The 20,869-nt window shown below is 45.8% G+C and overlaps 2 protein-coding genes and 1 long non-coding RNA gene across 7 annotated transcripts in view; 1 reads left to right on the forward strand and 2 right to left on the reverse strand.

Moving 5' to 3' along the window:
* On the reverse strand, positions 1–12,696 carry GUSB (glucuronidase beta). Of its 2 annotated transcripts, XM_090122664.1 has the most exons (13): positions 12,433–12,696; positions 10,869–11,057; positions 10,535–10,716; positions 9,895–10,037; positions 9,207–9,394; positions 8,581–8,733; positions 7,954–8,132; positions 7,201–7,347; positions 6,215–6,299; positions 4,494–4,670; positions 3,731–3,866; positions 2,342–2,479; positions 1–1,920 (listed from the first exon to the last, which is right to left on the reverse strand). In XM_090122664.1, the coding sequence occupies exons 1-13, from the start codon at positions 12,679–12,681 to the stop codon at positions 1,865–1,867; spliced, it is 2,022 nt and encodes a 673-aa protein (XP_089978790.1). In that variant the 5' UTR covers positions 12,682–12,696; the 3' UTR covers positions 1–1,864. The 2 variants fall into 2 exon arrangements, with proteins under 2 accessions (XP_089978790.1, XP_031447615.2); XM_031591755.2 differs by lacking the exon at positions 1–1,920 and having other exon boundaries at positions 2,256–2,479.
* LOC116228115 (uncharacterized) overlaps positions 11,864–20,869 on the forward strand; it is a 16,675-nt gene continuing 7,669 nt past the window's right edge. For both annotated transcript variants that reach the window (XR_004166704.2, XR_016459269.1), the window contains exons 1-5: positions 11,864–12,268; positions 12,909–13,053; positions 15,051–15,120; positions 15,223–18,200; positions 18,819–18,944. This is a non-coding gene — a long non-coding RNA (uncharacterized LOC116228115). The remainder of the gene's footprint in view (positions 12,269–12,908; positions 13,054–15,050; positions 15,121–15,222; positions 18,201–18,818; positions 18,945–20,869) is intronic.
* Positions 13,369–20,869, reverse strand: part of LOC116228110 (argininosuccinate lyase) — a 9,083-nt gene continuing 1,582 nt past the window's right edge. For all 3 annotated transcript variants that reach the window (XM_090122671.1, XM_090122673.1, XM_090122672.1), the window contains exons 4-18: positions 20,241–20,435; positions 19,171–19,254; positions 18,796–18,852; positions 18,160–18,257; positions 17,730–17,807; positions 17,339–17,416; positions 16,849–16,901; positions 16,356–16,418; positions 16,024–16,138; positions 15,229–15,313; positions 15,045–15,104; positions 14,688–14,771; positions 14,360–14,440; positions 14,098–14,204; positions 13,369–13,600 (exon numbers count right to left, since the gene is read on the reverse strand). In XM_090122671.1, the coding sequence (XP_089978797.1) occupies positions 13,450–13,600; positions 14,098–14,204; positions 14,360–14,440; positions 14,688–14,771; positions 15,045–15,104; positions 15,229–15,313; positions 16,024–16,138; positions 16,356–16,418; positions 16,849–16,901; positions 17,339–17,416; positions 17,730–17,807; positions 18,160–18,257; positions 18,796–18,852; positions 19,171–19,254; positions 20,241–20,435 (1,389 nt within the window). In that variant the 3' untranslated portion in view covers positions 13,369–13,449. The remainder of the gene's footprint in view (positions 13,601–14,097; positions 14,205–14,359; positions 14,441–14,687; positions 14,772–15,044; positions 15,105–15,228; positions 15,314–16,023; positions 16,139–16,355; positions 16,419–16,848; positions 16,902–17,338; positions 17,417–17,729; positions 17,808–18,159; positions 18,258–18,795; positions 18,853–19,170; positions 19,255–20,240; positions 20,436–20,869) is intronic.

The raw sequence follows: 20,869 nt of genomic DNA on the forward strand, positions 1-20,869 counted from the left end.
GGATGTCTTGCTGCAATCATTCTTATGCTGCATTCATGCAGTCTGAACATAAGAGCTTGAATGAACCCAATCAGAGGCCTTTTTGGACTCAGTCTGAGCCTTAGAAACTGTTTTTAAAGTCAGTACTGTAATTTTGTTTCTCCAAATGTACCAAGTTGTGATCTCTTTCAAAGCAATTGTATGCTAGCAGTAGAAGGGTTAAAGCACTTGGGTCCTCAGAGAATACCCTTGTATAGAACTTCTGCAGCTTTGTTGCGTCTTGCTGAATGTTGTGTGCACATGAGTGTATAATGGTTGAGCAGCATTGAGGCTTTACTGTTTACAGTTCTTTCAGTAACATGCAAAAAAAAACATTAAGTGTGTTAATCAGTTCCTTCTTTCCCTGGTTCTTCAGGTGTTTTAACTCCACTCTGACAAAATGATGGAGTATCTGGAAACTGCTGTTTATTTTTGTGGATCTGGGGGGACAGGGATGGTGGGGAGCAGGGAGGATGGGAGTTTTGGGAGGAAGGCTTGGATAGGTGGGTTTTGAGTTTACAGTTGCACTGAGCTGTTGAGAACAAGCAGGAACTGAAACTCTGAAGTGTGTGCTTTTCATACGTGTGGATATTAAATTTTGCGTATGTTTTGTTGGACTGAATGAAAGGATAGCCTTCTCTTCTGAAACCACAAATCCTGAGTTTTATTGTAGCTATCTCAGCCCTGGTTTATAATGCATTAATGATGTCAAATCTTGATCTGTATTTCGATGTGGCAGCTGTTGGTATGTCCTACTGTCTTGAAATGGGGAGGAGAATGGTTTTTAAAAATTATCTAGAGGGTAAGAAGTTGACACTGATTTCAAACAGTGGTAGTGGGCTTGAGTACACTATTCACACTTGTATCAGGTTACATCTGAACAAGTGTCTTTCTAATATTGGTAGACTTTTATATTCTGGGTTTTTAGTTAATGAGAAGGTCTGTAAACCTAACACAAGTGTAACCATGATGAACATTGGCAGTATGTTGTTTCTTTTCCCCCTAGAAATTCAAGTAAAAATGGTTTGAAGTCTGCAGTAAACATGTACGTGCTTATTCTTTACGTGGCAATGGAAAGTGTTGTTGGTCTCTAATATGTCACATCTAAAGGAATGAGAATTTGGCCACTGCACAACACAAGAGCAAATTCTTTCTTGAGGTACTAGCAGAAGACCAGGTGCAGAAAAAGTAGGCATAGCAACAGATTCACACATTATCAGTGAACTGGGATAATGAAACTAAGGCATTGTCCCAAAATTCAGTGGGCAACTCCTACTTCTGTGGTTCTGCTGTGGGTGATGCTGCTGTTGGGACAACCGTGCGAGCTTGCAATAAGAAGCTGGCAGATTCTGGGCTCTTCTGTGAGCACTACTTACTATAGCCTAAAATCTGGCCTTTAGAGTCCTCTAAGGCTGGTGTGCAGCCTAAAAGGGAAGTTAATATACTACACTACTGTCTCAAGTACTGTGTACACATTAACTTACACATAATCCTACCCTAGAATGCTTCAGGCCCCCTATCAAAAAGGCTTAGATTGAATTTGCCCTCTAGAACACTATTCCTGTAAAGCATAATGAAAATTTAACGTGAAGGAAGCTCTTCCATGCTGCAAGGTAAAGCTGCATCTAATTGTGGCAGTTCTGGTACTGTGATTAAATAGCTCTAAACAAAGTTCAGTTGATGTAGTACCTACCTATCCAACATATTCCACCTTGCTGCTGTGGTATGAATTCCATACTGTATTGGAGTATGTTGGGTATCCTCACAGAACTAGCAGTTCACACGCTTCCTGAGTTGCTGTTAACTCTCAGAAGTTCTCAGCCAGCTGCGTGTGTTCTGTCCAGTTTTAAACAAGAGAAATTATGTAGTCAGTAATCCCATGGACGACGTGCTGTGAGCTGAGTGGTAGCAGTTAGGGAAGTATAACTGGAAAACCTCACTTGCATTTGAGGGAATTGATGCTCACTTATGCTAGTTAGGACTTTTAAAGTCTTCTGCATTGATTTCTATTGTAATTATTTTGTTTTGTTTTTTTGCTATAAACAGATACCTCATTCAGGATGTCTAACTTAGCTCCTTGAAACTCAGAACATTTGTTTTACTACCTGGAAACAGGAAGCCTACAGGCATGGCTGAGCATAGTAAAACTAATGTTTCTGATCTGCTTTGTGTCATAGTAACTACTTTAGGTGGACTAGAAATTGCATTAGACTTGCAAGACTTGTGTCAGGCGTAAATATTATTTAAACAGGAATTTAATTAAAAAGTTCAGCATAGTACCCAGCTGTTAATGCCTTTTCATTTCATTATAGAAAGAGGATATGTGATTTTATTCTAGGAGGAAGACAGCTTGATTCATTTGCAATCTTCCAGTATCTTTCTCTCAGAACAAATGCAGCTGACTTGGGCTGTCGTTGGCGGGTAAATATTCCTTTCTTGTTCCCCAAAACACGTGTGACCCCTGTAGAGAAGTTATAAAATAAAGCAGTTATATACAAAATGCTCTTCTATCCCCTATTGTGAATTGTTTCAATGTATGTTCTAAATCAGGTTAAGTGGGAGAGACCTATGCACTTATTTCTACACGTCAGATACAGCAGGGAGTTTGGCAAAGGAAATTTGTGTGATATGGGCAAGAGTAACTGATAGAACAGAGCAATATAGCTGCAATTCATTGCATTTACAGCTGGAAGTCGATGACAGCTAATTCAGGTATGTCTATTAACTCAATCAGTATTGCACTTACAGCAGATGTTACTTCTGCCCTTAATGCCACCCTGTAACTTGATGATGAAGATGTCAGTTACTAATTGTTTGGCTGTTCTATCCCTCAGTGGTGCCCACATCCTTTTTGCCTATTTTGGACTTGGTAGATAACTAGAATTAGTGACTGCAACATGTAGAGAGACTGGAACTGCATCTGCGTATGTAAGTTTGTCTGAGTTTTTTCCATTGTTCTGTTTGAACCTTGCTGACTGCTTCTCTGTGACAACTTAGCTTTTGAATACCTGTGTTGGTGTTCTACAGATTATTTTAAATGGTGATTATCTGCCTGATATTACCTCTGACAGTTACTACCCTAGTTTGCTGTAGGTGACATGTGTAATTGGTTCTTTAGGTCTCCTTCTGAGCTACAGTAGTTCAATTTGTGTGACTGCACTGTAGTGCCCCATACTTCATAAATGACTTACCTTCTATTAGTAGTGGGTGTCACAGTAGACCATTGTCAACCATTGTGATATCTGGCCCTCCACTGCTAAATCTCTACACTGAGTTAATAATGCATTTACTTACGGTGCTGCATTATTAAGTGCAGTAACAGATGAAATATGAAGGCAAGCAAGACACTTCCCTAAAAGCTAACTGAAGCTCTGACTTGAGGAAGGCCAAGAAAGATATCTAATCTGTGTCTGCTTAGAAGCTTCCCTCGTGTTCTGCCCTCCTGCACTGTGCCACGTTCTGGCTAGCACCTTGGCAGATGGAACAGCTGGGAACTCAAGCTGGAGAAAGAGAATGCATTAAGTACAGAAGGTCCTTCCCTGCTGGCTTTAGTCACACTGGACTTTGTCACACAAACCAGCTGTGTTCCATCTCCAGAAGCAGAGGGTCCCTTTGTCCTACTCTACAACACGGTATTTTTTCTATGTGTTATAAACAATTTTATACTTGGAGGGAGAATGCAAAGTTGTTCAGAATGTAAATATAAGCTTACCTTGATTAGTCATGAAATCAGCAAAATTCCAGATGAGTTCCCCAATCACATACTCTTTCCTCTTTTTGTCAAAAACAGAATGGTACTCTTTCAGCAAAGCTTTCTGATACTCCTCACTGAACATAGCAGGTGGATCCTAAGCCAGGAAAAAGAGGTGACTTTGAATGAAGGTGACTGTTAATCTCAGCAAAGGCTCCATACATTAATTTCCCATTTATTGGAGACCTGCTTCCTGAAGACAAGTTTTACAATTGTTTGATCTTTTCATGGCCACTGCATTAACAATGGCTATTTTACTAAAGATTAGCAACTACTGAAATTGTGAGAGGAAACAAAATGTAATGCCAAGTTTATCTTGGGGAATGTATGTGGTTTTGCTTTCCTAATGGTGCTTTATTGTGAAAGGTGTAGAAGTGCCATCCCTTTTTATGGGGAATGGTGCTGTGACATGGATGTCCACTCCCCAGTGTTGCATCTTCCACTGAGGCATTTTTTGCAAATGCCAAAGTACAGATTCAGATTTCAATCTTCTTGGAGAGGTTTAAATGCTGTAAGTTTAAGTTGACAGTTAGCTATACCTCGATTGCAGAATGATTAATTATAAAGGGAAAAACAAACACACTGTAGTTTAGGACCCAAACACAGAAGTGTTGTTATTTATATTTCACATGGAGTGCAGCTATACCAGCAGTCAGAGCTGTTGGAAACTGCATACCTAGGAGAAAATTAAGCAGAGAATGGCTTCAGGATATTTAACACTTACACTGTGAAGTCCAGGAACCGAGTCAGCTCCATATTCACTCTGGATAATGGGTTTCTGGTAGGTTTTATACCAGTTCTCAAACTGTGCTGTAAGTTGCAGCGGAATAACTTCCAGATGGCCTGAGTCATGGTACCAGGAGAAATAGCTGTTCACACAGATTACATCCACATAAGGAGCCTACAAAAAAAAAAACAGGGTGGGAGTGTTTTGTCACAGAGCTCAATGTATGCAAACATTCGTGAACTAATCCTCATTTTGGTTCATTCTATGGAATTCAGCCTTTTCTCCTATCATTCTGGCCCTCCCAACATGACATGTTTCCCATGAAGGAGATTTAAAAGAAGTTAAATTTTACAAGGTACAGGTGTATTAATTTGGCATTTCCTTACAGTCTTAAGCCACAATAAAAATGTTAAACAAGATTAACCTATTTTATGCTTAGGTTTGTTAGAAGTTTTAGTGTTTCCAAGATGTCTCTGGCTTGCTGGTACATTTAGACATACTTATTGAGTATTGGAATATGATGGTCAAGTTAGTAGTCAATTATTTTGACTAGCAACTAAATTTGTGCATCAGTGGTGCAATACTAAGAATAAGCATTCTGCAAGTTATATGCCATTTCTACCACATGGACAGTATGATAAAAGGGCACAAAGCCTACTAAAGATGAAGTGATGTTGTATGTAACTTGTTCAATGTTCTCTTAACATGTTTTGTAATAAAAAAGAAGTTCTAATATTACAGCAGCGTATGAGATCTATTCTTTGGTTTTGTTTTCCTTGTGTATCCTCAAGCTGGTCAGAATATGCTGGTAGGGTTGGGAAGAGGTGTGTGTGTGTGTGTGTGCACGCCCACCTGCCTGATGCAACAGCAGTATCCAAGAGCAAATACTTGCTGGTTACCTTTGAAACTAAGGTCACCAGGGTGTTTTTTTCCTGCAGGTGGGGAGTTACAGAAGGCCATCCCTGCTAACTGTAGGACAGCTTCAAAGAAATACTGAGTATAACTTGTAGCAAGGACAGGTGGTGATGTCACGTATGTACTAACTACAAACTCACCTGCTTGGAGTGCTTATTGTACAGTAGTAACATGAACTATTATAAAACACTAAAAGTGACATGGGGACTACCACTGAAATCTTTGTGTGTGTGTGTATAGATCCTTGATTCATGCTCTGGCCTGCTTAAAGCACAGACAGTCAAGAAGAGTACCTTTTGGCTAATTACACAGCTAAAAGACTTGAGTTATGAAGCTAAACTTGGGCTGGAAGCACCTTTAGTCTATTCAGAGTTAACAGACATCTGCCGAAGACTAACTAGAGCAGTTTAAAGAAGGAATTTAAGACAAAGTTTCCTTCTTTAGATTTCCATAAAGTCTGTTAGTGGTTTTAAAGGGCTTAAGCTTTAGTTTAATTGCAAATGGAAAGCCTGAGCATTAATAGACAAAATAACTGGGACAGCCAACTGTCACAATGTTAACAAAATCCAGGGGGCTGATTCTACATACTCCACCTAATACCAAGAACTGTTCTTTTGCAGGTTTTTTTAGCTGGCCTACCACTATAGTATAAAGGGCTTTGTGCTGGAAGCCAAAAATGTAAGTTTTCTTCTACCTCTTCTTCATAAATAGTAAATTTGGCAAGGGAAAGGACTGGAAATGACCTGAGAACAAATTTAGCATATAAATTATATAAAAAAAGATAGAAATTAAAGTAAACTTACACCATGATCAAGAGCGTAATTAGTATCAGACACAAATGTTACAGGTCTAGAGGGATCCAGAGCTTTAGTGTGAGCTATCAGTGTCCTGTTTGTAAACAATAAAGCAAGAGTTCAACAACAGCATGGAGAAGCAATGCAGCCAAGAATAAGCTCACTTTTCCAAGCTCTCTGTCCTTCTGCTCCCTCAGACATTTAAAGCTGCTTTCAATTTTGTAGGCTGAGCATTTTTAAGTAAATACTGCAGAATCCTGATTATCTGCTATAACTCTGTGTATGTTTCTCCAAAAACACTGCCTTATCCTTATGCTACAGCAGGCACAGGTAGGCTGCTATTAAGGAAGCCCAAAATGAGGGAAATAAAAGAATGGGAGGGTGAGGTTCTGCAGCAACCCCAGCATTGCAGAAGGGTGGTGGATCATTTTGAGAAATGAAAATTCACAGTTCTCCCTGAATGCACTTACAGCTATCAGTGACAGTTTGCTGCCCCCACTGCAGGATTATTCTTGGCTATCCAAAGCTTAAATCTCTTCGGAATAAAACCAAGGGGTCTGTAGGGACACAAAGCAGTGGCTTTGAAGTAGGGTGTCACTAACACCCACAAAACAAATAACTAACACTTAACTGAAGAACCTCGTCTACAGAATTAAAGGCCAAATATTTTACATTTTTGCAGTAATTCTCAGATTGAGAATTTAACACTCAGCTTTCTTAAGTAACAGGGTAACCTGTTCCCATCAGGTCTGCTTTTGCTTTACCCTTATTTCAAGAAGAGATGCTCAGACCAGATGGACTCCTGGCAATTTTGCAGAGGTTTACTGATTCAGAAACAACAGGTGAGACCATTACATGTTTCTGAACATTGGTTCAACATATGTATTAGTTACACTTTTAGTTTGCATCTGTGGGTTACTTCTCTGTGCCATCTTAAAGCACGAAGGTACACGCTTGCCTAAATTCAAGCCTCAGCTCTGTGTATGAGCACTTACTTGAAGTAGTAAGCTGCTGGGGGCAGCTCTGATGCTGGCTCGTTGGCTACTGACCACATCACAACTGAGGGCCTGTTCTTATCCCTGCGGATCAGCTCCTCCATCACAACAAGATGATGCTGTAGTGATTTGTTCCCGAAGCTCTCACTGAAAAGGAAACAAGACTAGGTAAGAATATAAAATCACAGGTAAGTTGTGCCAGGGGAGGTTTAGACTGGATATCAGGAACAACTTCTTCTCCAAAACAGTGGTGATGCAGTGGCACAGCTGCACAGGGAGGTGGGGGAGTCCCCATCGCTGGAGATATGGCACTGAAGGATGTGGTCAGTGGCAGTATTGGTGGTAGGTGGACAGTTGATCTTAGAGGTACTTTCTAATCTTGACGAATCTATGATTCTACGTGCAAATGGAATGGGTAACTCAAGCTTTGGTGGTATGTGAACACCAATGAGCATTGAAACTGAACGTGGCTTCTGCCTTATTTCCCCAAAGGCTGCTGCACAGTTCAGGGCCATGGTTTGGGCTCACTAATGGAGCCAGATCTGATGACACAACAGCCATGTGGCAGAACGCCCTCTGGTTGCCCAACCTCAGTGGGCAGACGTGGCACCGGGGGAGGCTTTGAAACGCGACAGGCTGATTTCTAAACAGAGCAAAGTGCCTTCATTATCAGGGTGTCACGAGCTTCAGGATGGGAGGGGGAAGCTGTGGGAGGGAAGACATAAGGGGAATGGCGCTTCGTGCTTTGCTTACGGCATCTTAATCCCCACTCCTGGGCACTCATCGATCACCACGATGCCGTAGGTGTCACACAGGTCCATGATCTCCTCAGCATAGGGGTAGTGGCTGGTGCGGAAGGAGTTTGCCCCCAACCAGCGCAGCAGGTTGAAGTCCTTCACGATTAGCGCCCAGTCCAGGCCTTTGCCACGAATCTGAGGGGGACAACAAATCAAATCCTGTTGCATTGCAGTGCAGGGCTTCTCCTCGCACCGCAGCTGGGCGGCACTGAGCTCTTCCAGCCTCAGCACACAAGATCTCTCTGTGTGTCTTTATGAGCGCGACCTTAAGCATAGTTTAAGGCCGGGGGTGGGAGAAGTAGCCGCAGTGAGGGCTGTAACCGAGCTGCCCCTCCACAGCGCTCTCCTGAAGGAGGGAGGTGAGGGAACGGGAGGTGAGGGAACGCGCGGCGCTGAGGCGAGGAGGGCGAGGCGGGAAGGGGCTGAGAGCCGCCCCGTGGCCGGGCTGCGCCTCGCAGATCCGCGGCTCAAAGCTCATCGCCCGCCCCGCTTCTAAGGGCGGGAAACCGCTATTCGTGACTGGAAGCGATAGCCTGGGGCTCAGCCAGGCTGTGGCAGCGCGGGGAGGTGAGCCCGCACTTACATCCGCGTCCTCGTGCTTGTTGACCCCGTGGAAGTAGAAAGGCTTTCCGTTGATGAGGAACTGCGTGCTGGTGACGTGAACGGTGCGGATGCCAACCGGCAGGGTGTAGATGTCCTCCTGCGGCACGCCGCTGGCCTGAGCCTGCATTTTCACCTGGGTTCCCAAAGGAAAGCTGTGTGAGAGGTGCTGGGCTGGCAGAACCCTCCAGGCTGTCTATGGATGCTGCACTCTGCGCAGAGTGGGAAGAAAGCTCATTGCACGGCAATGTACGTGGAAGAGGAGCTCAGCCTGCTTCCCAGAGGCTCTACCCTCCGTCATGCAGCATCTCCTCCCTCGTATTGTTCTAAATAGTCCTTCTGCGGCAGGCAGATCAGGCCAGAGATGTGCAAGGCAAACATCTGAGAGCACACGCATGCACACAGGGGTGCCCTGCTCATCTCACCACCGACCTTCGCATTCAGCATCCAGAGCTCAATTCGGTTACAGCACAACTAGTAATGCCGTTCTAGAGATGTGGACCGGATCCAGGGGAGAGCAAAAATAAGAAAGATGGGCCATACGGCAGTTCCTTAACGCTATTACATAGTGAGAAGAAATGCACACAGAAGAAGAGATGTCACTGTTACCTCTAAGAAGTAGCGGTATCCAGGGCTCTCGTGCATCAGATAAGGCCACCACAGGTTTGGATTTGGCACTTTTAACTCTCCAGCTGGCCCGCTGCCTGTAGCAACCACTTTTCCCTCCTGATCACGTAAACTCAGAGACAAGGAATAGAGTTCGCTGCCAACTACCGATATCTGATATTGCACCATTGCTGGTTCAAAGGACAACAAAGCACAGTCAGAGGCTGGCATGAAAGGCAACGTACATGCATCATATGTGGGGAAATTTTCACATACAGCAGCATTAAATAGCAAGGGAAAACAACAACAGCAATAGAAAGGTACAAATTATAACAAGCGTGACCTGCCTTGAGGTCCAGAAGTTTTCAGGTAGATTTGTATATCACAAATATCTGTTTCTTAGAGATAATCCTGCTTTAAGTGGCAGAAAGACCGCCTCTGCTGAGGAATCCTACTTCTAGAAACACCTCATTGTCCTCTCTCTTTAACAACAGAGTCTTGTGAGTACTTTTTCTTATTGTTTCTGCTTATTTTTTAATCAGCAACTGCCGAGCCAGGCACTAGACCAGCTAAGGCTAAAAAAAAACCACTACAAAACAAATTCAATTGGAATTGCAGGTTATTTTTTTCTATTGCCCTTGTCATCTCAATTTGGAGCTGGAGGTTGCTGCTGTAATTGCTCTGAACCTACCAACGCTCTCTGATGAAGTAGTTGTCACAGTAATGTCATCTATGTAGACAGAAGGTGTGGTGTAAAGCACAACCGGGCGATGGATTCCAGCATAATTAAAGAAATCAAACCTGGTGTTCTGTACAAAATAGTTCTTGGGATACCTGAGTGAGCAAGACAGGAAAAATGGCTGCATTATGTTTCATTACACAAGAACTGAAGGCAGCATATGGATGCTGGTAAAACATGCTGGTAAAACAATCTTTACAGCAGGATGGGTCTGTATTTCAGCAGTTCTACTGATGCTATGCTGAAAGGCTTTACCAGTTAACAAACATCTACTGCACTGAATGGGTTTGATCCTTCAGGACAGCAGGCTCTTGTACTTCCAGCTGAACTCAAGCTTCTCAATCTGCCACTGATTCAGCTTTGCAAACCACTTAATCTCAGTTCCCTGTGTATAAAACAGATGCAATAGTTCAGTGTAGATTCCTCATCACACTGAAACTTAAACTTCTCACTGCTTGGCTGATGAATTTCAGTAAAAACACAACCTGTGCTCTTCTAAGTTGCACAGAGGGTCTTACGAGACAGCAGCTGTATAAATCCCCATTCTCTCATCCCTGGGTTAACCTCACAGTGCAGCACGTTAGCGGCTCACCTTGTTTTGTCATTCATGTACTGAATTGACCCCGGAGGTAGAGTGTGCAGTGTCAGAGTGTTGTTCAGTGCAACAGTGATGCGGCAGGGAACCCCCGGGCTGCGCTGGACAATCCTGCTTATATCTGCTTCAAAAGGGAGGTGGCCACCTTCATGCTCCACAACCTGCACTCCATTCACCCACTGCAACAGAAGAGAGTCGTGAGTCCAAGAGGCACGTTTAAGATTTGGTGGCAGTCGTAGCAGCAAGAAGGGAAGGAGCACAGTGATGGGCAATTGGGATTTTAGTGCAGCATGACCCTGGAAGCACAAACACAACCACCCGTGCAACGTACCACGATGGAGTAGTAGTGGGCGCTGCCAAACCGGAGCACCACCCTGGTGCTGAAGTCATCCTGCAGCCAACGCTGAGGAAGCAGCACCTCCTTCTCATACCACACCCAGCCAATGTAGTTCTCCAAGTGGGGGTCCTGAGTGATGTCGTTGAAGCTGGCAGGCACTGGCATGTCAATAACAGGACCAGTCTGGCAGGAATTGAACAGAGTGGGAAGGAGCAAATCATTAAAAAGAAGAAATTCTGCTGTTTGGTTATGTAGCCTGTACTGCTGGAGGTATCCCCTTCCACTGACAGCCACTCTAAGTGGAAGTACTTGGAAGAACCTGCCTAGAAACCAGCGTGGTCTGTCCCACATAAGTCCTGCTTACTATCAAGCCATATTCATACATGATGAACCTGCTGATATCTTTTCCTCTCCTGAAATGCCTTTATGAACAGCTTTGGTACCACACAGTGGGAAGGGAAGGAGGGAAATGCCCAGGTGGCTGCTCAGCCTGCGATGCCTCACAAAGTGCAGTTTCTCTTGTACAGCTCCAGCGGTTCAGTGCACAGTGCTGCAATGTCAGCTCACTGCCACGATGTTTTGTGCCAGGCCATGAGCTACGGTGTGACAGCAGCAGAAGCTGCAGATGTTTCAGGTCAGCACTCCCAAGGAAGCACTGTTTGTACCTCTTTAGATGGGCTGAGTGGCCTTTCTCACTCCTTAAAAGCAATTGGCATAGTGTTAATTCACTGGCTTGTTATTAATGTAAGGATTCTAGGCAGGCAGTGTTGTAATGCATTTAACATCTCAGTAACCGGATGCTGTGACACAACTGAGCCATTCATTTTTAGCACCTGCTGCACTCGTGATGTTGCAGCAGCGCACAGCTGGAGCGCTTCCCTTTTCCATGAAGAGTGGAACCAGGAACGAGCTCCATGTGCAGGGCTGACTCAGTGCTCACATGTACGGAGCTGCAGAGAAACTCAATCCTTAGTAGACATCACAAAATGCTAACAGGGGGTGAAGCAGATTTTGTAGCACCTGACGCTATGAAACCTTTGGCCAGGATGGCCACTTGAAGGAGATTCCCAGTGTGTGAATGCTGAGTGCACTTCTCAGCCCCTGCTGGGAGCACTGCTTGGGATCCCTCTCCTCTGGTTCTTTTCCTCCCCTCCTCTCAGAATTAGGCTAAAAACCGGCCAGAACGCTAAAAGGGGAAGGATGGAGCTTTCAGCTCAGGATATGCATAATCACCGCACAGAGAGCGAACCGGGGTTCACTTAACAGCAGATCGAAGTTACACTGTAACCTGCTTATCTGCCCTTAAGAAGGGGCATTACCAGCGTGCGGACGGCACGTTGCAGCCTCGCAGGAGCGGAGCCCCGAGCAGCGCCGGACGGCCCCAGCAGCACGCGGTAATACGCTCCCCCAGCGCCTTCGGACAGGACGTTCCGTGCAGCCCCGATGCGAGGCGAGCATCTGAGCAGAGGGGAAGCGGCACGGTTCTCTGCTCCCGGGAAGAGAGCCCCGCAGCAGCGCTGTCCCGGAGGAGCTGCCCGCCCGCCCAGCCCCGCGCTACCTGCCGGAGCGGCTGCCGGTACCAGCGCTGCTCGAAGCCGGCGTCCCGGCCCGGCGAGAAGTCGGCGCGGAAGCTCCAGATTCCTCCGAGCTCCTTCAGCTCTCGGGACGGGCTCTCGCGGGGGTACAGCATGCCGCCCCTCACGGCCGCCGCCGCCGCCGCCGCCCGGCCGGCCGCCGCCGCCGCCACCAGCACCAGCAGCTGCAGGCGGCATTGCCCCACCGAGCCGCACGGCGCCGCCGCCGCCATCTTGGTTGTGGGCAGCGCCCGGCCGGCGGGGGGGGCGTGGCGGCCGCGATTGGGCTGGGCGGGAGCGGGCGGAGCTGCTGCGTGCGGCCGGCGGTGGGAAGGTCAGCGGTGGCGGTCGAGTGAGCTGCTGCTATTGGAGTCCTGAGACGTTTTGTACCTTTATTTATTCACTTATTCATTTATTTAATAGTCGTTGTGTTTGTTTTTTGTTTTTTTTTCTCCCGTAGACGACTGTAGAAGCGGGCGGCCCGGCAGCCTTTGGAGAGCATCAGATGTGGCAAAGAGCCCAGATCACCTGGCGGCAGCTCAGCCACGAGCAGGAAGGCGCTTGCTGTGTTAGGAAGTCACGTTTGGGCTGAACTATGAACCGTGGTAACGTTTTCCTATTCGAAATGCATCCCTCAGAGCTTAATTGGAAATAAAATAGGATGGAAAGTGTTACCAGAGAGATCAGGGTGGAAGGAAATGCCATCTGATGGATTTTAGTTTCACAGGACAATTTTGGAGTGCAGATACTGATACACATCTAGAGTGTGCTGCCCATAAAAGCTCTCCTAAAAGCCAGGGAGGAGATAGTTCCAGTTCTTTCACACCAGTGAACTGCATTCCTCAAGCCTCAGAAGGGCTAAGGAAGCCCAGCTCAATCTTGTCCCCTAAAACAATATATAAGACAGAAGTTTCAGTGAATTACAATACACCACAGTGTTTATTAACTCTGGATTAGTGTGATAAGCACAACGCTGCAGCCACGGGATATGTCCCCACACTCTAAGCTTGCTCCTTCTGCTTCTTCAGCAGCTCCCTCAGCTGCTCGATCTGGGCAGTCACGCTGCTCTTGGCAGTACCACCCACAGCAGTGTACTGCTCCACGCTGTTGACAATGTTGAAGACCTGGGAGACATCGCTGGCAAACAGAGGGCTGGGGAGGCAAAAAGAAGAGGTATCAGCAGAGAGTGATGGGCACTGCTTGATGGCTTTATACTGCCTGTGGAGAAAATAAGGAAGTAGAGGCTGAGCCTTTTCCAAGGGGAAAAGCATCATGAAGCTCTGCTTCTGCACTTCTAGTGCCTGTCAGGAGCAGTTCCTGACATACCAAAGACACAGCTGCAAGGGCAGAGGGAGGAAGGAAGTCTGAAGCCAAACTCCTCTACAGCGCCTGTGCCTCCAGGTCAAGGCATGAATTTCTCCATTTCCTCCCAGTACCTGTGGCCCATGCCCTGCATAAGTTCAGTGCTAGTGATATTGTGCCCCTTCAGCTGATACAGGTTTGGCAGTAGCAGCGGTGATATTTAGGCCATGACAATTTTGGGTCAGGACTGGATTGTTCATGGAAGGCGACCATAAAGAAGCCTGTACTAAGCTAAGCTGACACCTGCCTTTTGAGGGGATTTATGGCAAAGTAACAATGATACAAACCTGATGCTCTTCAGGTCCTCTAGAGTGAGTTCATTGATAGCAATGCCTTTAGTCTCAGCAAGATGGACGGCCTTCCCAGAAGCAGCGTGAGCTTGTCTGAATGGCATCTACAATGACAAGGAGAGATGATAGTCCAGTGCAGACTCAGTCAAGAATGGATGTTCTCCCATTTTGATTGGTTTGTTTTTCCTTATAACAATGAAATCTAAACCTGCAGTTGTTGACCCACACTGACCATCACCTGGGGACCTCTGATACTTACTCCTTTACGAACCAAGTAGAGAGCCAGATCAGTAGTCAGCAACTCAGGGGTCAGAGCCTTCTCCATGTTCTCCTTGTTGATCTGCAGAGAGAGATATTACTGTCAGCTGCTCTTTGGGGACACATTTAGTGGTCTCAAAGAATGGACTTCATCAAGGAGGGACCAGGCTCTCCAATGACTTTCTTCCCAAGTGTACCGGAGCTGCCTGTGGTGGGGGCCCTACCAAGCAGTAGAAGTGAGCAAGTCTTCATGTTAGGAGCAGACTAGAGCTCTTACACACAGAACACGTCCTCCAACCACATACAATAATGAGAAGCTGAAGCCTTACCTGGAGGGTAGAAATCACTCCGGTGGCAACCTGGAGCACAGCAGTCAGAGTGTCCACAACATCAAAAACAGCTTCCTTGTCCTCCTGCATGAGAGCATGGATGGAAATTGCTGTTAGATTAATTGATGCAGTGAAAAAGCCCACCAACATGAGCAGCCTGGCCAGCAGAGCAGGAGTGTCATCATGGAGTCTTGGGCTGGGTGTGATTTATAGCTTGCAGTATCACAGCCCCACTTTTTTATAATCCTGCACACAAGTAGCACCTGTGCAGGGAAATAAAGTGCAAGAGGCTTCTATAGACCAAGAGACAACTGTGTCTCTTCAGAGAACTGGAGTGAAAACTAATTTCTGTTTTACCTGCAGATCCTTGTTGTAGGTGCTTGGAAGTCCTTTGAGAACCATGAGAACAGCAGCCAACTGCAGAGAGAAACAGGTATGGCAATTGGTTAGTTAATTTTTACACAGAAGCATGAAGAAGGAAGCTTCTTCAGCCCCAATATGAGCAGTTTCCCTGCCCCTCTTCTTTCTTTAACAGGCTCACCCGTCCAAACACACGACCAGCTTTGCTGCGGATCAGTTCCAGGCTATCAGGGTTCTTCTTCTGAGGCATCAGGCTGCTGCCAGTGCTGGAAGAAAGCAATACTTTGGGAGTGTATGGTGAGCAAGACCCCAGTCTGTGCAGATGCAGACTAAGACATGCAGCACACTGGTCCAGCCCTGCAAAAGTGATTTGTAGCCCCCCTTGTCTGGACACCTGTCTCAGTATAGGAAAGCAGTGAAGCGAGTGCACAGAGTTTCTCATGTTTCCCAAAGCAGAGTCTTTGGTTTTGCAGTGCTGTCTGGAGCTACCACCCAGTGCTGCCTCTCAGAGGAGACAAAACAGAAGCTTCTCTTCAAGGCCCAGTTGCACAGAAGGCATGAGCAGGCAGGACTTGTTTTTCTGTGCCCTCAGAGAGGCAGGGCAGTGGCCGTGCTGCATTGAGAGACAGGAAGTCTGTTAGTATTGCAAACACGGGCTGTTCTGGGAAGGGCTTTGGCAGGAATTTCCCGCAGAGAAGGAAGTTCTCTGTGCCTGTTCTCTTACAGCATATTTCTGCCAGCAGTAGCTGGGGAGGAGTGAATGGAGATGTGATTGAGTTGCCAGAATCAGAATCACTGATACTTAATGAGGAATTTTTACCCTAATGCTGCCTTACACTCAGGCTTTTAATCCTCTGGAGTGTTGATTTATATGTCAGTCTTGTGCAGCAGGGACATCCACTTCCTCATTCTCTCAGGAAGGGAGGATAGGAGAGATTGAGGGAAGTGGCTGTTTGCCCAGTGACCAGGCCCCTACCTGTAGGCATCGGAGAGGGTTACAAAGCCAAATTCAGCGGTGCTGAAGATGATGAGATCTTCGGCCAGCTTGCTAAGGTGGATCATCAGCAGGGTGGCAACAGAGAGTAATTCCACTGCAGAAAAGGCAGAAAAGCAGGAGGTGAAAAGGGCATTTGTTTGTGTTTGACAAACCAGGGAGCCCTGATTGGAGCTTAGACATGTGCAAAGATTTCCTGTTTGGTTACTTCCCAGTGTGGGATTTCAGCTCCCTTGTTAAATGATGTTAACTGGGAAGGTGCCCGGTGTCTGCTTCTAACATGGGGGAGGGAGGAATAGTGTAGTTGTACTTACCCACAAAGTCTCTCTCACTGATGGCATCCATGCTGTTCAGGCTGATGCATGCAAAGTCCAGTTCTGTAAGGGAAGTGATGGACAAAAGAGATCATGTTTAGCCTAACTTGAAGTCTGCACCTTGCCCCAGCAGGTGTCTGTGAGCCCTTTAGTAGTCCAAGGAACACAAATAAGGTGTGTTGAGGTGTTGTTATTTGTCCCAGGTGGCCAGTGTGTAGCAGAAGTTGTTCAATTTAATTTATTATTTCACCATACAGGCATGTGCTTTCTTAATTTGGTAAAAAGTCTTAGTCCTTACCAATTCCTTGGGAGCTGCTTGCAACCTGTGTCCCTGGTCATCAGAAATTATTCTGTTTTTATATTTATTACCCTCCCTCCCCATGTTGAGGTGCTGCAGTGTAACTCAAAATAGCATTATGACAGTGTGTCAGTGTTTCTCTAGTTCCCAGATATTATAATCAAACCGTTGCTGCTCAGTCAGGGAGACATTTACCACTACGCAGAAGCTCTCTATCGATTTCCAGTGGGTTGCCAGCCAGAGCACCGCTGCCAGGGAAAAAGGAAATGGAAGTCATGCATGATATCTTGCACAGTCCAACAAAAACTGATCTCTAGCAATGAGGGATGACACTTCTTTCTCTCTTCAAAAGAATCTGGCGTCAAACTGCTCCCTGAAGCATGGTCTGAGGCCCAGCAAACTGAACGCTAGACTAAACCAGTAGTTCTCTTCCAAAGAAAAAGATTTGCATGATGAAAGCCTTGTACTTCTTGATTTCAAAGAGAAGGGAGAAGAGCATGTTTGGTGGGTATGTCAGTCATAGCACTTTTCTTTGGTGCATGAAGCAAGGCTTGAGATCTTGAAACTCTGCAGTGTGTGTAGCATACAAACACCACTGGTTCAGAGGATGTAAAGGTCTGTCTCTTGGTCATTTAATAGAGCAAAGTGATGCCCACAAAGGGATTACACAGAAAGTACACACTACCTTCCCAGAGGCAAGACATTCATCCTTTTCTTCACCTCACCCAGGCGCTCAGAATCACGAATCAGTGCAACAGCGTGGCTAGGAGGGGACATGAGAGAGAAAGCAGATGAAGCTGAGAAACCTTGCATGAGCCAAGAGGAAATGGCCATAATGGCCATAGGGTGGGGCATGCTGAGAGGTGGTCTCCACACAGTCAGTGTTTAGGTTCTTGGTTGTTAAGAGACAAGTAGCACTGGACTGAGATGTACTTGTGGCAGCTTTCAGGGTTAGCTCTGCTGTGTCTCCCCCAGCTGCCCCATCAGAGAACGATGCACTTCTAGGCTCCATCTGTGCAGGGCTCCAAGAATGGAGAAAGCTTCCCTTCCCAGAGTCCAGTGTGAAAGGTGGTTACCTGAGCAGGAACTGGCTCCATCTGATGGGCAGAGCCTTCTGCAGGTGGGTGTAGCCAGGCATGATAACATCAATTTCTCTGCATATGGAAAGAGAGGAAGGGGTGAGCAGCAACTGTTTGCATAGAGAGCAGTGGCAGGTAAACTCTCAGGTTTCGTGGCAAGGTCATGAGAACATATTTAGCCTGTGTTGTGCTATGCCTTCCTCTTCTTCTTATCTCCATAATACATTAGGGGAAGAGGAATGTCTCCCTGAAGCAGGCTGTGAAGAAAGAGGGCCCATTGTCTTTCCCTGGGCTATCACATATTGTCTCACTTTGACATCCTCTGCAGAAGACCTTGCTGCTGCCCTGATTGGTACCAGTCAAAGAGCAAGCCTAGAAGTCTCCTGTCCCAGAAGCATTGAGACCATGGACTTGGGAAAGGACTTACATAGCAGCGCGCTCCACCAGGGTCTTAATGAGCTGCAGCAGGTGAGTGGAGATGACAGAGATGGAACTCTTCAGGAGCAGCTTCAGGTCAGTCACAACCTGAACAAGATTGGCCACAATGAGATAAAGGAGAATGTGATGTGCTTAGTGCCAAATACAGTTCAGCTGAAAGGCAAGGCAGGGCTACCAACTCTTCATTCTATGTGGTGTGAAGGGACATTTTAGCAGATATGCCCCATGTCTGATTCATGAAAGTTGTTGTATATTGCTTCCCAAAGCTCATTCTTTTCAGTGGACTTCTCAGGTATAGGCAGCTAGGGATGGAATATACTCCACTATTCTCCAAATATTCCCCCACAATATTCCCCAAAGTGTGTCATTAGCAAAAGGCAAATCCCAAAAGATGCATGGTACCCAGACAGTAAAGTAATGGATTCTGTGGGCTTTCCAAGGGCAGCAATCCTGCAGAAACCACTTCCCTGTGATGATTAATAACTACAGCATCACTAGCTTAAAGCCATAGGGAGCACATGCTGGAGAGTGTCATTGCATGCAAGAGATGACAGAAAGAAGCTTGGTAAGGACCTGAGGTGTGAGAGTAATATAGGAGGAGAAGAACAAGTAGTTCTATACATACCTGATCATTCCTGCTTCTTCCAGTGTGCAGCTTTCCAGCTATATCCCCAATCAGCTCCTGAGGACAAGAGAATAACTTCTGTCAGTGTCTCCATATTCTAAGCAAAAGAATTCCTTCAAGAGCAGACCTCCTCCTAGCTCTAGGATCCTGTAAGTAGCTATGAGTTCTCCTCTGGGGAAGTAGAAGTTTGGATTCTAGGCTTGTGTAGCATCTCTTTCACAAAAATGGTATTGGATACTGTTGGCTGTGCACCTAATATCTCAATATCACAGGGCGTTGAGGAATTTCACTGTGTTGGGGACAGAGGCACATGTGCTTAATGTCAGGCAGCACTAGCTAGAGAGGGAGAGGAACAACAGGTTAGAGGACCCAAACCTTCAGTCTGCGTTCGTTGGCAGTATGAATATCCTCATCACTTTGTTTCACCACAAAGACTCCTTTAGACCATTCCTCAGAGATCTATAAATGTCAACAGAAACACAAGTCAGCTCATACTGTTTCCCTGAGCGGGGGACTTGTAAGTTGTCCCCAGGAAATACCAACTTCTGCCACCCAATTGGAAATGAAAGCATTCTCACAGGAGCTCCAGCATTCCTGTTCTTTCAGGCCAAGGCTGGCTGCTTGCTCTATCCCTATATTCTCTATTGATCTTGGTGGAGAGTCATCTTTTGATCCTTGCTGATCCTGCAATCCTGGCTATAGCAGGACTTGAGCATCACAGTGAGAAAGTGAGCTGAAGTGGCAGTCGTTGCTTTAGCATTGTCCATAAAGACTTTCCTATACAAACATTGTATAGACTGCCCATTGTCCATGGTAGGTGAGCAACAATGAATATTTCAAAAAAAGTGCCTAGTGGCTGACTCTTCTTCACCCCTATACAATACTGTGCATTGCCTTCTACTAACTCAGGCAGCCAGACACAAAGGGATCCCAAGTGCCACTGGAAAAAGAATATTCCTAATTCATACTGAAACAATTCCTCAGGAATGTTCAGTGTGATGAGGATGGGAGGGCAGGTCATGCTGAGCACACCTCACCAAGGCACCAGGTTTCCATAGTGAACATTCACAATGCACTCACCGGGGCTTCAGGTTCCCCTTTCTGGCTTGTCAACTGGTTCATATCCTACTGCCTGGCTTTGGTACCTTTAGCTAGATGGAATCTGTCAATCAGTCTGTTGTCCAGGTCTGCTGGAGTATTAAGAGTACAGAGTACAAAATGTACGGGCCTCTCCAGTTCTCCCTGGTTCAGGACTGCACTCCCTTTTGGGAAAGCACTTTTACACGTAATTAGAACTAAGGAATAGGACATGAGGAGAGAGAAAGATGCTTTTTAGTGCATCAGCTCAGGGATGTTTTCAGATAAGGAGCTATTCATCATAGTATTAATGTAGGGATTGTATGTAGGCCTGAGCACGCATTACAGTTTATGGAGGAAATAAATACCTTTTCCAGGCCACTCAGGATCTTCTCCAGCTCTGTTTTAGTTAGGATGCCAGCCTTCTCCAAGGCTTTGGCATAAGCCATGCTTCCCTGGATATCAACTTCAGACATTCTCTGATCACAGGCAATGGAAGAGTTGAGCATCTCCATGATGGGATCTGTGCTTCCGCTGAATCTTCCCCCCCAAAGTTTATCTCCCTGAGAGAGAGGAAGAGGCAAATCAAAGAGGCCTAATAACTTCGTTTATAGTTTTAAGAACTATGTAATTTCCACTGAGAACTTTATGCAATATAGAGGCCAAGCTCAGTTATGTTCTTTCAGTGCAGTCCTTTGTTGTGTTGTTGTCTAATAGAGACAGATTTTTCTTTGTTTGACAAATAGCTATGGGCCAGCATAAGCCACATATCAAGTGACTGAAGTTACCGTTTAGGCAACTCCAGAGTCCAGGATGTGCTTGCAAGCTTTGCCATAAAATTAGCATCAAATCAGCTAAGGTGCACACTCTAGAACTCTGGGTACCTTTCAGCATCAGGAATGTCCAGAAAAATAAGTCAAAACACAAAGAAGATTATAAAATATGTAAGAAGAAAACTTGTTTTTCTACTCAAACCAGACTGATTTTCTAATCTCAC

The sequence above is a fragment of the Phasianus colchicus genome, chromosome 21 (assembly GCF_987193195.1).
Source record: "Phasianus colchicus chromosome 21, bPhaCol1.hap1.1, whole genome shotgun sequence".
NCBI classification, from domain to species: domain Eukaryota; kingdom Metazoa; phylum Chordata; class Aves; order Galliformes; family Phasianidae; genus Phasianus; species Phasianus colchicus.